At 42.1% G+C, this 16,902-nt stretch overlaps 1 protein-coding gene across 8 annotated transcripts in view; it reads left to right on the forward strand.

Annotated features, from left to right (window-relative positions):
* VPS50 (VPS50 subunit of EARP/GARPII complex) overlaps positions 1 to 16,902 on the forward strand; it is a 463,388-nt gene that overhangs the window by 136,654 nt on the left and 309,832 nt on the right. For all 8 annotated transcript variants that reach the window (XM_030200504.1, XM_030200521.1, XM_030200476.1 and 5 more), the window contains one exon: positions 15,861 to 15,914. In XM_030200504.1, coding sequence (XP_030056364.1) covers positions 15,861 to 15,914 — 54 coding nt within the window. The remainder of the gene's footprint in view (positions 1 to 15,860; positions 15,915 to 16,902) is intronic.

The following is a 16,902-nucleotide window of genomic DNA, read 5'->3' on the forward strand; positions in this document are numbered from 1 at the left end:
ATATGCTCACAATCCTTTTGTTCCATTAGATGATTACATGAGAGGCTAAGATACTGCTACACAATTCAGAATGATATTCAAACAGAAAGTCTTCAGCTCACGAGCTTTGTTCACTATTGAGAGCTACAGTTATAAACTGGACTTGTGGATGTTGAGAAGAATGAAGTTTTCTGTGACAAGTATTGAAATGGATATTTTGGTGTGGATGGTCTCACTGAGGCAGTTTTTCAAAACATAGTCCAAGCCAGGGACCTGATACTTCATGTTTTGAGTATGTAAGATTTTGCATTCAGACTATCAGTCCAAATAAGTGATGCTCTGTTAAGTATCTTCTCTATTTAAAATGGTTTCATTGAAAACAAGCAAAAAAAAAAAAAAAAAAGCCTGCTTCGCTAAAAAATGAAACGGGCGCTAGCAAGGCTATCATGTAATGGCGATTATGTTTTTAAGCGATCTGTGATTCTCCCGTTGCCTCCCATCCCAACCATATCCACCAATTCTCCTCTGCCCTGCCCTCCCCTCCTATCCGGGTCCCGCGATTCTGCCCTTGCCTCCAATGCCATCCATATCCAGTGATTCACCTCTGCCCTGTCCTGTAATCGCTTGTGATGTACAGTACGTTGGAGTGTCCCTCTGCTTCTCCTCTCTCCCTTGCCCTTCCCTTCATTTCCAGTGATTCTTCTCTCCCATCCCATCTATGTGCAGCGATTCTCCTCTGCCCTGCCCTCCCCTCTGTGTCCCGTGATTTTGGCCTCCTCTCCATGTCCAGCGATTCTCCTCTGCCCTGCCCTCCCCTCCCATCCATGTCCTGCGATACTATCCTCGCCTCCTATCCCAGCGATTTGCTTCTGCCCTGCCCTCCCATCCCATCCATCTCCAGCGATTATCCTGTGCCCTCTCCTGCCCTACCATCCTATCCATCTCCAGCGATTCTCTCCTCCCCTCCATGGCCAGTGACTCTGTCCTTCCTGCCGCCCTCCATGTAAGCCGTCCATCTTACCTCAGGTCGGAGCAGTGGCAGGCAGGCTGGGCGCGCGTCACCTCCAGCGGTTCCTTGCCTTCCCTCTCAGTGTCCCGCCCTCCTGTGACGTCATTTCATTTTTACGCGAGGGCAGGACACTGAGAGGGAAGGGAACGCTGGAGGCGAGCTGATGTCAGCATGTTACGAACCCAGACACCCAGCCGTCCAGAGAAGCTGAGGTACAAATTATTATATAGATGTAGTAGCGCACCTTAGTAAAAGCCCCCCCTTAGTGCACATTGGAAGCCTTCACTAAAACTCTGTGGTTCTCTGTTTGAAATGGTTTCACTGAAAATTTAGTAGCACACCTTAGTAAACCCTTTAGTGAACATTGGAAGTGTTCACTATAACTGTTTTTTTCTTTTTCTTAAGTTTTGCAATTTAAAAACTGTTTTGAATGCAATGGTAAATTTAAAACGAATCGGAGAAAATTTTTCTTCACCCAACGTGTAATTAGACTCTGGAATTCGTTGCCGGAGAACGTGGTACGGGAGGTTAGCTTGACGGAGTTTAAAAAGGGGTTAGATAGATTCCTAAAGGACAAGTCCATAGACCGCTATTAAATGGACTTGGAAAAATTCCGCATTTTTAGGTATAACTTGTCTGGAATGTTTTTACGTTTGGGGAGCGTGCCAGGTGCCCTTGACCTGGATTGGCCACTGTCGGTGACAGGATGCTGGGCTAGATGGACCTTTGGTCTTTCCCAGTATGGCACTACTTATGTACTTATGATTAATTAAAAACCTTTTTTTTCATATTATATTTGTTTGCTCCAATATTTATTTATTTATTTATTTATTTATACATACAGTCTTGTATCTCACAATTATTCAAAAAACAAGTTTCGGTTCAATGTGGCATACAATTACAAGAGGGATTACAATGTGATGCTCAGTTATGTGCGTTGGGGAACAGTTTTCTTAAAAAGATGCGTGTTTAAATTTTTTCTGAACTGGAGATAGTTTTTAATGTTTCTTATGGCCTGGGGGATTGAGTTCCACCATTTGGAACCCAGGTAGCTAAACCCAACTGTGTAGATGGGTTTGTAGGTGATGTTGTTGCAGTTGGGAAGGTGTAGTAGTAGGCAGCTCCAGGTTCCTGGGTTTGCGTTTTTTGGTGGTAAGTTTATCAAGTCTAGCATGTAATCCGGTGGCAAGCCAAACAGTATTTTGAAGATTAGGGTGCTGGTTTTAAAAAGCAGTCTAGCCTTAATTGGTAGCCAGTGTAGCACTACAAATAGTGGAGTTACTCTTTTGTCTTTCGGCTTTTTGAATATTAGTCTTGTATTATTATCCCCTCTTTATGTGGTTTCTAATAGTGACCTATAACAAAGTTCATGGCTTGGCATTCCTGCAAATTTTGCATGCCAGCTATAAAGATCCCATTTTAGTGGGTGTGCTGAAAAACTGAGAGGCAGCTGATCTAAAGCAAACGCGGGTGCTAGAGGCCAATAGCTCCGCATTAGCGTCCGCGTTTGCTCCCACCTGATGATCAGAGCCGGCGAGCGCGTGTAACAATGAGTTTGTTGACTCTGAATGCAATGAGCATGCAAATACATGCTAAACATGACATTACCTATTCCTCCCCAATGCTCAGGAGGCAGCATGTCAAACGAAGGCGCTGCTCCCGCGATAAACCCTACGCCAGCTCAGAGCTGGCATTAGGGTTTGCCTGGGCATTGGGGAGGAATGGGGAGACCCTGTCCAGCAAGTATTTGCATGCTCACCTCCCCCGCACACAAAATATAAAGTCCCTGATGGTCCTGTATGACCCTAGTAGCCCCCCTCTCCACCTGCCTTGGCGGCCTAGTGCTGCCCTGACCCCCTGGTATCTGTAAGCTGGAGGAGGGAGTAGCATGCCCTACTCCTGTGAGTGCCTCCTTCAAAATGGCGGCACTCTGTCCAGGATGTGCTGGGTGGGGCTTCCCTGTCATATAAAACTCCCTTAAATGGTGGGGAAGTTCTGCCCAGCGCATCCCAGGATGCACCAGGCAGGGAACCGCCATTTTGAAGGCGGAGCTCACGGGAGGAGTGAGTAGTACTCCGTCTTCCAGCTTACAGGTACAGGGGTTTGGGGGGGCACTAGGCCATCAGGGCGAGTAGAGGGGGGATACTAGGGTCATACTGGACTACCAGGGATTTGATCTTTATTGCTGGGGGGAGGGGACGGAGGTCTGGAGGTCTACCGGACCTCCATCCCTGTGTTGGGGGGGTTGGGGGGAATTTGTGTGTGTGTGGGGGGGGGGGGGGGGTCTGGAGGTCCACCAGACCTCCAGCCCCGTGTCCGGGGCTAATCTGGTAGTGTGTTTGACAGGTCTGGGCTGTCAAAATAAAGCCTGGACCTGTCAAACAACTCTTCTGCGGGAGGATTATGCCTTGGGCGCATGCCCAGACACAGTCCTCCCCAGAAGTCCCCTAATGATCAAAACTAATAGCGTGCATAAATTTGCATGCTATTAGTTTTGGTCATCGGGCTTTAGTTCCCTGATAATTCTAGTGCTGATTTTCAGCACTGTTTAGAACAGTGCAGGGAATTTAATCATTGACCCTTGAATGAATCGCCTCTTAAGTTGTATTTCAATTTGCATAAGGATAAAAATTTATAATATAGCATGTGTTTTACTCCATAGGCTTCTTTGTTGTCTGCTAACAATGGTAATTTATTGTTTCTCGTTTGAGAACAATCATGACAATTACTTCATCTCTGCTTGTGCAGTGATAAGAAAACAGTGTATGAGTCATACAGAAGAACTGATTGCATTGTGGCAAACATGCCATTCTGTATAACATGTTCTGACAGCATTCTGTGGCAGCAACAGAATACCAGCAATATACTGTACATTTTAGATGCTTTACATTGTTAACTGCCAAGAACTTGGGTGCCATCTTCTGGATGACACCATGATTTGCAACAGAGTGGACACCCCAGAGGGAGTGGACAACATAAGAAGTGATCTACAAAACATATGTTTAATGAGGATACTCTGTTGTAGGGGGAGTGGGATGTACACCTGAGATGCCTAGAGGGGGGGAGGGGGGTGGAGGGAGGTTGTCGATTCATATATGAGAAAGTTTTGTGATAAATGTGTTCAGCTATGTGGGATGTATGTAAAGAAAAAAGTTAATAAAAAGAATTATAAAAAAAAAAAAAAAAAGAAGTGATCTACAAAAATTAGAAGAATGGACAAATGTTCAGTCTTTGCAAACTGTGGGCTGCATATTGCCAACAAAAAATAAAGTACAGGTACTGAGAGTAATATAGACAACTCCTTGTCTTTCAGCCATTACATCTCTGAAACAGTAAAGATCTATTTCTTTAAATTGAAAAAACTCTATTTAATCCGTCAGTTATTTATGGTCTCGAGTACTTGCTCATGTTATGATGATTTTTATATTAGATTATTGTAATGCTCTATTGTGTGGTCTTAGCAGCAGTTGAGATGCTTGCAGGTGGTGCAGAATGCAGCCATGCGCTTACTTACAGAAGCTCGCCATTTTGAGCATATCGCTCCCTATTTACGAGGTGAGCATTGGCTCCCTGTTTCATATCAAGTGACTTATAAATTGTTACTCCTAGTCTTTAAGACTTTATCCTCTGCAAGCCCACTCTTTGTCTCATTTTTTGCAGCTGCATATTCCCTCGTGAACTCTCTCAGGTTGGATTATGTCAGGTTCCTTCAGTTACATAGTAACTTAGTAAATGACGGAAGATAAAGACCTGAACGGTCCATCCAGTCTGCCCAAACTCATTTTACATGGTATGTGCCACTTTAAATGTATACCTGAGTTTGATTTGTCCCTGCCTTTCTCAGGGCGCAGACCGTAAAGGTCTGCCCAGTACTGTTCCCATACTAAAAGTTCTGAAGCCAACGTGGAAGCCCCTTAAAATTTACACTCCAGTCCATCCATATCTATTCAGCCACGATCAGGGCGCAGACTATAGAAGTCCGCCCAGTATTGGTCTTACTCTCCAATTACTGGTGTCGCCACCCAATCTCCGCTTAGATTCCTTCTATACAGGATTCCTTTGTGTTTATCCCACGCACGTTTGAATTCCATTACTGTTTTCATCTCCTCCTCCTCCCGCGGGAGTGCATTCCACTTATCTACCACCCTTTCCGTGAAAAAATACTTTGTGACATTACTCCTGAGTCTGCCCCCCTCCAACCTCAATTCATGTCCTTTAGTTCTACCACTTTCCTGTCTCCGGAAAAGGTTCGTTTGCGGATTAATACCTTTCAAATATTTGAACGTCTGTATCATGTCACCCCTGTTTCTCCTTTCCTCCAAGGTATACATGTTCAGGTCAGCAAGTTTCTCCTTGTACAGTTTGCAACGCAAATCCCAAACCATTTTTGTAGCTTTTCTTTGCACCGCTTCCAGTCTTTTTACATCTTTAGCAAGATACGGCCTCCAAAACTGAACACAATACTCCAAGTGGGGCCTCACCAACAACTTGTAGAGAGGCATCAATACCTCCTTTCTTCTGCTAGTTATCCCCCTCTCTATGCAGCCTAGCATCCTTCTGGCCACGGCCGTCCCCTTCTCACATTGTTTCTTCACCTTCAGATCCTCGGACACCAACACCCCCAAGGTCTCTCTCCTGAGTCGAGCTTACTAAACTCTCCCCTCCTATCCGGTATCTCTCTTTGGGGTTTCTGCACCCCAAGTGCATCACTCTGCACTTGTTGGCATTAAATTTTAACTAACGTGCCACTGGGGTATCACTCTCTTCTGGTTTCAATGTGGTGACCTTTTTGTGTGCAAGGTCCCAGTCTATGGAATACTGTTCCGCTGGATCTATACCTGATGCAATCACTAAATGACTTTATGGCTAAACTTATTTATTCTACCAAGCATTTGGGACTTAGACCTCTGGTAGAAGGGGGAGGTGTGATTTGATGTGCAATTGCCAAAAACAGCGAAGATGACACCAAAAAGGGAAAAAATAATAAAAAAATAAAAACAAGGAAAAAAATAAAATAAAAAACAGACGACACAAAAATAATGATAAACCTTTGAATTTTTTAAGGTGATATGACTCGACACAGCTGTGTTTCGGCCTAGCTGGCCTGCGTCAGGAGTCTGTTACACCATGCACATATTCTCTGGTTGTATCAATATTTATGTGAAGAATGTTCTGTCAAACAATACCTTATTGCAATAACTCAACCTTTGAAAAGGTGTTACGCTCTGCTACACTTCTCCAGGATGGGTCGGTTTCTGTTTCCTAACCCGGCAGCCGTCATCCGGCTTGCAGCAAGAGCAGCATCCATCTTGGCTAGCTCAGGAGGGGGCAGCCATCTTGTCTAAACGAGAACAGGAAGGAACTCCATATCTGGTCGTGGGAGGATCTCCTATGGGGGCTGCCATGTTGGATGCACCTGAGTTTGGTTTGCTCTGATTGCTCACTATTTAAAGCACTGCCTCCAGGCCTTCTTTGCTTCGGCCTCAGTTGTTCTGAGGAGTTGCTGTGGGAGTGCTGTTCACTGACTATTCTTCTGTTCCTGTTTACCTGTGCACCGGACCTTGGCTAGTTTTCTTGGATTACGCTTGTTTGCTGCCTGCCTTGATCCTGGACTGATTTTGACTATTCTTTGCCTGTCGGAGTACTGGTTCTGGACTGTGTCTGTTTCCTGCCATCCTGGTCAGCGGCTGTGCAACCCCGCCGGTTCCAGAAGTCCAGGTGGCCGTCTGCAGCTGGGATATCAACTCCCGGTGAACGGTGGTCGCTTTCCAGGTGAAGCTAGGGGTTGTCTCGCTGCCTGACTGAGTGCGGTAGCACTCTATCTCTGCCGTGCTCTGTTGGGGCACAAGGGCTCACTACTACCGGGTCATAACAAAAGGCTGTGTGCACAATCTTGCAACAATCGCTATGGAAAACTGTAGCTGGAAAACCTTCAAACTTCACTGCTACTCTAGTTTGAAAGTTTTCCAGCTACAGTTTTCCATAGCGATTGTTGCAAGATTGTGTACACAGGCTTTTTAAAGGTTGAGTTATTGCAATAAGGTATCGTTTGACAGAACATTCTTCACATAAATATTGATACAACCAGAGAATATGTGCGTGGTGTAACAGACTCCTGACGCAGGCCAGCTAGGCCGAAACACAGCTGTGTCGAGTCATATCACCTTAATAAATTCAAAGTTTTATCATTATTTTTGTCGTCTGTTTTTGAGTTTATTTTTGGTGTCTATTTGTTTTATTTTTTAATTTTTTCCTTGTTGATTTTTATTTTTTTTATTATTTTTTCCCTTTTTGGTGTCATCTTCGCTGTTTTTGGCAATTGTTGTTTTTCTGCGAAGACTGGTTTCTTCTGTGTTGTGGGCTGTGATTTGATATGCAACCGTGTTGGTCTTTGCGCTTCTTTGCTCCTCTTATCTTTTCTTTTTATATTATTGTAGTTCTTTCTCCTATTTCCCGATATTATGACATTGTACACCGCTCTGATGCACTCCTCTTAAGCGGTATACTAAGTACAAAATAAACTTGAAATTTGAGTTAAAATTGAACGCAAAAAAGTGCAAAATGATGCACTTGGGGTACCAAAATCCAAAAGAGCAGTATGTGCTAGGGGATGACAGACTGACACACATGGATCAAGAGAGAGACCTTGGGGTGATGGTGTCTGAGGATCTCAAGGTGAAACAATGTGATAAGGTGGTGGTTGTTGCCCGAAGAATGTTAGGCTGCATAGAGAAAGACATAACAGCAGAAGAAAGGAAGTGTTGATGCTGTTGTGCAGTTCGCTGGTAACCCCACTAGGAGTACTGTGTCCAGTTTTGGACTAATTTCAAGTGGGCTGCTACCGCAGCCATATCTCTGGCATTATGAGCTATGACATGACCCTCTAGAGCAGGGTTTCTCAACCCTGTCCTCGGGACACACCCATCCAGTTGGGTTTGCAGAATATCCACAAGGAATATGGATGAGACAGATTTGCATGCATTTTCTCTCTTTCATGCAGCTCTTATCTCTTGAATATTTATTGTAGAATTCCTAAAAATACGACTGGCTAGGTGTGTCTCAAAGACTGGGTTGAAAATCACTGGATTACAGTGAGTCCAGTCGTGGGCATAAGTGAAAGAAATGCAGTCTGCTAGTCAGTAGGAAAGTGAAGGCTTGCCAGTGGCAGCCTCCATTCTGATTAGGTCAAAAGAAACAAAAGGTTGGGTGGACTTCAACAGAAATGACTTTAGCCCACTTCAGATAGAAGGCCAAGGCTCTGTTACAATCCAGAGTGTATTTATTTATTTATTTGCAAAACTTTCTATACCGCTCTAGCTGATGAGAAGAACAGAGAGCAGTGTACAGGCTAACGTAGAAAACAAGAAAGGAACTCCATCAATGTATAGGAAAGTGCAGGGTAGTTAAATTTGAAAGACAGGCATAACTAAAAAAAAAAGAAAAAGAGGGCAAATAAAACACACATAAAAATATGGCAGGGTTGAGTGGGTAACACTGGTAGTTTGAATCAAACTTTTCCCCCAAAAGCTAATTGGAAGAGCCAGGTTTTCAGCTCAATTTTGAAGTCCTTGAAAGAGGAATTAGTGTGGAGAGAGATGGGAGGGGGGGGGGGGGGGGGGTGATTGTTCCAGGTGTGAGGAGCAAGGAAGAAGAAGAAGTTATAATGTGTTTATTCTAAGTGAGCATGTTTTGGACAGGGCAGAACTAAACGGTGATCGTTTAAAGAACGGGAGGATTCTGGAGGGGCAGTAAAGAATAGTTAGACAGAAAAGATAGTCGAGGATATGAAGCCTGAAGGCCTTAAAGGTAAGAGTAGCAATTTTTTAAGTAATCCTTTGTTTGACGAGGAGCCAATGATATTGTTTCAGTAGGGGTGAAGTATGATCAGAGCAGTGGGCATGGTAGAATTACCTGATGGCTGTGTTCGGGAGTGATTGAAACTGCTTTAGTGTGTGACCGGGCAAACCGGTGTAAAGAACATTGCAATAGTCAAGACAGGTGGTAAAAAAAGAAAGGATTAATGCATGGAATTGTGGAGTGTCAAAGAGGTGACAAATTGCTCGCAGTTGGCGGAAGACTAGAAAATTAACTTTATTGAGATTTGTGGCACAAAGGAGAGAGAAGAATCAAGGATAATACCTGAATAACGAAAGGTAGATACTGGTGTAATAGAAGTATCAAACAGAGTAATGGAGGACGGAGGGGGGGAGATGTACCATAAAACCAACAGGCAGCAGTTTTATCTGGATTGAGTAATAATTGATGATCTTTTTGCCAGCTAGCAACTGATTCTTGATTGGGGTGGTACAGAACTCTGAATATTTTATACAATTTTAATTTTACTTTCTGTGGACTCTTTAGCTCTTGACATCTCAACTGCGGATCAGTGTTTGACAGCTGTTTCTCATTGTCTTAAAAGTAACAAACTAGTGTTAAATGCCTCAAAGAGAATCTTATGTGCTTCAACCATTTGCCCTCTTAGTATTCCTGCTACATTAGTATTCTTGTATTTTAAGTGGTTTGGATACCTACATTTTCATCTTGTGTCCTGTGCAGACTGAATGTTTGATTAAATCAAAAGATCTTGGGTCATTTTTCACCTTTCATACTACTGTCATTATGCTGGGGGTTACTTAGGCTACATTGAGGGGCATAATCGAATGCAAACGCCCATGTGTAAGAACGGGTCCTTGAAGGGGCGGGCCGAACCGTATTTTCGAAAAAGATGGACGTTTATCTTTAGTTTTGAAAAAATGATTTGTGCCGGCCAAATGCATTGGATGTGGGCGTTTTTTGAGCTGGGCGTTTTCGTTTTTCAGCGATAATCGAAACCGCTGCCGGCCATCTAAAAAATGGACCAAATCCAAGGCATTTGGTCGTGGGAGGGGCCAGCATTCATAGTGCACTGGTCCCCCTGAGATGCCTCCATGCCAGCCTCAAATATCATACCTAGCTCCATGACAGCAGTATGCAGGTCCCCGGAGCAATTTTAGTTTAGTTGGTGCTGCGCGGGACCCATACAGAGAGCAAAAATCGGAAGAAAAAAAAAAACATGCAAGTGCAGTCAGGGACGTCCAAATTAAAATAATAGTAATAGGGGGAGTCGAACCAGCCACCTTCTGATTACAAGACCTGTGCTCTAACCACTGTACCACTTATTCAGTTGTTTAGACGCCCTTCCTTTTCCATTAAGTCCCTCCAAGTTTCTGTCAGGCAATCACAGCTCGTTTAGCTGACATAGGTGTACCATATAGCTGTGAAAATCTTTAGCCCCCTTATTTGGGGTTTTAGGCTTTTCTGTAGCACACAAATTATTATCAGATTATGCATTAGACTCATTAAGCTTTTTAGAAATGCAGAAGTGCGCTACTAATGTCAACTGATCTGCTGAGGACTCTGTTCTTTGGCTGGCAGAGACTAAAACAAGTGTGCACGACTCAACTTTATTATGTATTAGAGTAGCACTTACATCAACATTTCAGTGGAAGTAGTGGAGACACATTTTAAGAAATAGAAAAGATCCCTAGCTGAAAAGACATGAAAGATAACTTAAGACCAACTGAATCTATGGTATTGTGACAGGAGGTTATTTGGGTAGACTAGCTGGGTCTCATGAACTTTATCAAATATCATATGGGACATTTCTTTAAGCTGGTGCTTAGAGGTATATCTACTTATATAAAGTACTCCTTACACATTTAATATCTTAAACTTGTTTTTTATTTTATTACTTGTGCCTAATACCTCTACCCTCAAAACTCACATTCTCACATTGCATTCAACATGTCTCACAGTGTCTTTACATGTTCCCTTGTTAATTAATTAACCATTTAAGTTCTATATTCACTTTTCAATACAATACATTTACTATACAGCAGTTTCTCTGCCTTATTTCAGAACATTTTCAAATCAGTATAAACATTGATAGACATTTGAACTGGGATTTAAGAAGAATATCAGAAGTACATCGGAAGACATTGATTTGAAAATGTTCTGAAATAAGGCAGAGAAACTGCTGTATAGTAAATATATTGTATTGAAAAGTGAATATAGAACTTAAATGGTTAATTAATTAACAAGGGAACATGTAAAGACACTGTGAGACATGTTGAATGCAATGTGAGTTTTGAGGGTAGAGGTATTAGGCACAAGTAATAAAATAAAAAACATATTAAAGGTGTAAGGAGTACTTTATATAAGTAGTTCTAGAGCATGTACTCTGGTAATAAACTAGGAACCTCAGGCAGTATAGAATTGCTTAGAGGTATATGCCACTTACGTGCATCAAAGGTACCATTAATTGATAGGTGAGTGTGTGCACCCTAAATGCCATTGTATCTAACTGCAAGGGAGCGTACGGGTGGGTGATCCATAGTGTCTCCTAGTTGCAGATAGTTTATAGAATACTATAAATTATGCACATCACTTGACGCATCAGCTTATGCCTGCCATTGACATGGCATACGAGGGCATTCCTAAACATGGACATGCCAATGCTGACTTATGCTACTATCTGTAATGGAATCTTGAATACCCCTGCACTTGTTTATTTGCACTGGCTTCCAATTAAGTTTACGGTGCAATATAAAATACTTTTATTAGTATTTAAGGTAATAACTGATAAGATAAGTTTACATTGGGAGCAGAGGAGCGGCCTAGTGATTAGAGCACTGGTCTTGCAATCCAGAGGTGGCCGGTTCAAATCCCACTGCTGCTCCTTGTGATCTTGGGCAAGTCACTTAACCCTCCATTGCCTCAGGTACAAACTTAGATTGTGAGCCCTCCAGGGATAGAGAAATATCCAGTGTACCTGAATGTAACTCACCTTGAGCTACTACTGAAAAAGGTGTGAGCAAAATCTAAATAAATACATTTAAATCAGCCATTTAGGGCCTTGAGGTCTGCTTCTTCTAATGTTCTTGATGTTCCTTCCTTTAAGAGCGTTTACCTTGATGACATGAATATGATTTCTTGCATTGCAGGCCCAAAGTTATGAAACTCTTTACCCTGAGAGATTTGTGCTTTTAGAGGTTTGGATGAGTTTAAAAAAGCTTTAAAAACTGTGTTTCTGCAAGCATCGACTTGTCCAGTGCATTTGACATGGTAGATCACAGCATGCTAACCAAACTACTGGACAAACTTGGAATAGGCGGTAACATTATTAACTGGATAAAAGGATTCATCACCTCGGAGGAGATTCAAGATGGCGCCCAAGCAGGACGTGTAGCAAAGACGCTCCCAAAAAGAAAATTTTTCTTCGACGATTTTCCTAGTTAAACATGCCGAAAAGGAAAGGGAAGCTAAGGGGACCACCCCTCCCGAAGCAAATCCCTACCTTGCCTGGGCAGCAGTCATTGACTACATTTCTGGTATCTACTCCGACCTCGGACATATCCGCTAGCGGAGCAGGGAAGAGCTCCGCTCAGGAGAGCGAATTTTCGCTTAGTCCGTTAGGACCTGTGACCCCGACGCTTTCGCACGCACCTGGAGGAATTGTACCGAATCCCGAGACTAGTGGGGCTTCGAAGGAGTGGCCTTCCCCAGAAGCGATAGCGGAGACCAGAGAGATCTTGGGGCTAGCTGAGGGAGTCCAGCGAACGCCAGAAATGCCAACAGGGGAGGCTATTGGGGTATTGCCTGAAACAACTACGCCAGAAGAAGTTTCTGCTTGCGTATTGGCGATACAACCCTTAGTCAAGCCCCAAGAGGTGTCGCTGGAATCGATTTGGACAGCATTGGAATCACTTCACAAGGTCTGTACCTCTTTCATAACGTTATCCTTGAACAATTCTTCTCAGATAAAATCTCTTAAAAGACAAATGGAGGGAGTAATAATAAAGCAAACTGACCTAGAGACGCAAATTGGGAAAATATCTCAACAACAAGTTCATATTGTAGGAGATTGTGCTTCTATACAAAGAAAAATAGAGAATATGGAAAATTTATCAAGAAATCTAAACCTACGATTCCTAAACTTTCCAAAATCTCAATTTGTGGCCCTGAAGGATATGTTTGCTAAGTTTCTTAAAGAAATATACAATTATTCAGATCAAACACTCCCTCCTCTTCAAAAGATTTACTATTTGGAAAAGAAACCTCCTTTACCTCAAGTTACTTCTAAACAGGACATTCCTCCTGAAACGCTGGATTTGACAAACTTTTTGGAGCAGTCTGTGGATAATACAGAAACCAGAGCGACACTGATTGTATCTTTTGTTTTCTTACAAGATAAAGAATCTTTATTGAGACTTTATTTTAAAAAAAATTTATCCTGAGTATAAAGGAAGCAAAGTTTCTGTGTTCCCAGACATTGCCCGTTGGACTCAGCAAAGGCGGAAAAAGTTCCTAGATATGAGGCAAGAGTCTTTAAATGTTGGAGCAGTTTTCCAATTACGATTTCCTTGCATTTTGATATTCAAGGATAAAAAATATATATTCTTTGAACCTGAACAATTAAGGTCATTCCTTGATATGAAGAAAAACCAATGCTAATTCCATTTCTGGTTTATGGTTCTGTAAATTAAGGAGTACCACTGCTTGTTTTTCCTTAAACTTTAAGTTAATAATACCAAACTTCCTTTGGTTTAATCAATCTTGAATCCCACTCCTTCTTTTTTTGGTGGACTGTTGTAACCAGATTGTAGAGATGTTTTCTATATATACAATATTCTTTAGTGTATTTGTGTTCATATCTGGTGTATCTTTTCAAAGATGTATTCTTTGTATTATCACTAAAACAATAAATAAACAAAGTATAAAAAAAGGATTCATCACCTCAAGATCCTATCAAATTAAATCACCCACTGATATCTCACCCCCCTGGTCACCAATCTGCGGAGTACCTCAAGGATGCCCTTTATCACTGATACTCTTCAATCTAATGATGGTCCCACTAGCCAAAGCCCTATTCAGACATGGTCTAAACCCTTTTATTTATGCTGATGACGTTGCCATATTCATTCCCTTTAAATCAAACCTAACAGAAATCTCTGATAGAATATCCGTGGGCATGGACATCTTAACCTCCTGGGCCAACGCCTTTAGGATGAAACTGAACAAAGAAAAAACACAATGCTTAATCCTTTCATCTCAGCACTCCGCAATCCCCCCATCTAATCTCACCACCTCCGGCAGTACAATCCCCATTTCTGAAAACCTGAAAATCCTTGGAGTGACACTAGACAGCTACCTCTCCCTCGAAAATCACACCACATCCACCACAAAAAAAATGTTCACAATGATGTGGATATTGAAACGCGTAAAACCATATCTACCTCAGAAAACATTCCAGAATTTAGTGCAATCCACGGTACTTACCTATGCTGATTACTTCAACAGTATTTTCTTAGGCTGCAAAGCCCACATCCTGAAAAAACTTAAGACTCCCAGAATACAGCAGCGAGACTCATCTTTGGCAAATCACGTTTTGAGAGTGCAACTCCTCTCCGTGCAAGACTACACTGGCTCCCAATCAAAGAACGTATCAACTTCAAAGCCCAGACTTTAATCCACAAGATAATACATGGAGAGTCTCCGGACTATATGATAAATCTGATCGACCTCCCAGCAAGAAACATGTTTGTATCCTCGCGAAAGTACCTCAACCTGCACTACCCCAACTGGAAAGGTCTCAAGTACAAAACTTGTTATGGATCCAATTTCTCCTTCCTGGGCAGCCAACTCTGAAACGCTCTCCCTAGACCTATCCGAGCAATCCATGACCACCTACCATTCAGGAAAGCACTAAAAACCCATTTATTCAAGCAAGCCTACCCAAAGGACCCAGATTAATCTTATGATCCTATCTACCTTACATATACCGAAGAGAAAATGACATTGACCCAGACTCTATCTCGCACCTTACCTTCCTCTCTATCACCTGTCTCTACCTACCCATCCATCCTATTACTACCCATCCATCCTATTACTATGTTTATACTTCATTTCCTATTTTACATAACAAACTTCTGTGTTACCTATTACTATATAAGCCGCATTGAGCCTGCTTTTAGTGGGAAAGTGCGGGATACAAATGTAATAAATAATAAATATTTTCACATGGAGGCTTGGATGTTTTTAAAAAAGGTTTCTAATGCATATTTTCACTTGGACTACATTTTATCAGTTTTTTTTTAAGAATGTTTGTCTTGTGAGTCTATGATATGAATTATGATTATGAATGTAAATTGTTCTCTGCTCAGGATAGTAGATGTGCAGGCTACACATTTCTTTTTAAATAAGTAAATTATAGAATTCGTCCTAAGCCCACAGCATTGGGGCTCCTAGACTGAGGTGTCAATTTATAGAATTTCCCCAGTTGTTTGTCTTAGTATTTTTATTGAGCGCAGCATGTACCTCCGGGTATATAATGTGAATTGTTGCCTGTTTTACAAAGGAAAGGAAGCAAGGAAAAAAGGCAAACTTTCTGCTGATTTTTGTAGAACATTGTGTTATTATAAATTACCAAACTTACTTTCAGTCTCTCCTTATTTTAAGTAGTGTGCCTTGTCAGTATTTTAGCAATTAAAGTTCTTTCATCCTTTTGTGTTGACTTGATTTTGAAAATCTACTTCTGCTGCTATAGCTTGAGGACAGATACCAGCAGGGAATGGATGAGAACATTATGCATAAAGTAGTTAATGCCTTTTTCAATATCAAATTACCATATTGGTGAGAGTTGAAGGAAGAAAATGGCACATTGGAACTTCAAAGGCAGTAAATATTGTGAATCTTTCCCATGTTGGAACTATTAAATAATTTCCCAATTTGCAGGGTTTTTTTTTCTTCAAAAGTTTTTGTAGTTAACCTTTTTATGGGTTGTTTTGGTGTAATTGCTTGAATCTTAAAGGTGATTTTTAACATGTCTTTACAGGTATCCAAAAAAGTTGCAGACTTAATCCTTGAAAAGCAGCCTTCATATGTAAAGGTAAGACACTACTTGGTGTGGGGGGGGGGGGGGGGGGGGGGGGGGGGGGAAGCAAATGTTCCTGAAAACATTTTATCAGTCAATTACAATGGTTTAATTTAGTGGATGAAGTTGGAGTCAAATGTAGGAGGTGGAGAAGAGAATTGTGGCAGGATTCAAGGTGGCCTCTGATAAACACAGGGGATCTGTGTACAGCGCTGCGTATGCCTTGTAGCGCTATATAAATGATAAGTAGTAGTAGTAGATCTCTAATTAGAAAATAAATAGTATAAAAAACCAAGCTTGAAGGTTTGCATGTGTGTTTGCATGTCAAGTGGTGCTTAGATGGCAACTCTGCCTGTATCAACAAAGACTGGTGCTGGGCTGGCTTGTATGGTCTGAGTCTAGCTTAGGATGGGCTGTAGAGAGCTTCGACAGAAACTGATGTAATTTGGAACATGAGGACAGTGCTGGGCAGACTTTTATGGTGTGTGTCCCACAAATAACAAGATGGATTGGAATAGGCTTTGACGGCAACTCCTGTAGTTAGTGCATAAGGATAGAGCCGGCTGGACTTCTACCGTCTATATCAAGTATATATATCATGTTAATTGTTGTTCAATCTAGAATTGAGAATAAATGAGACTGTTGGACAGACAGGATGGACTGTTGAGGTCTTTATCTGCCGTCACTTACTATGTTACTATCCTGCTTATTTTTGAAGGAGAAGGCCGGCCATCTTCCGACACAAATCGGGAGATGGCAGGCCGTCTCCTAAACCCGGCCAAATCGGTATAATCGAAAGCTGATTTTGGCCGGCTTCAACTGCTTTCCGTCGCAGGGCCAGGCAAAGTTCAAGGGGGCGTGTTGGCAGGGTACCGAAGGCGGGACGGGGCGTGGTTAAGAGATGGCCGGATTCAGCCGATAATGGAAAAAAGAAGGCTGGCTCTAACGAGCACTTGACCGGCTTTACTTGGTCCATTTATTTTTAGGACCAAGCCTCAAAAAA

The sequence above is a fragment of the Microcaecilia unicolor genome, chromosome 1, assembly GCF_901765095.1.
Source record: "Microcaecilia unicolor chromosome 1, aMicUni1.1, whole genome shotgun sequence".
NCBI lineage: Eukaryota > Metazoa > Chordata > Amphibia > Gymnophiona > Siphonopidae > Microcaecilia > Microcaecilia unicolor.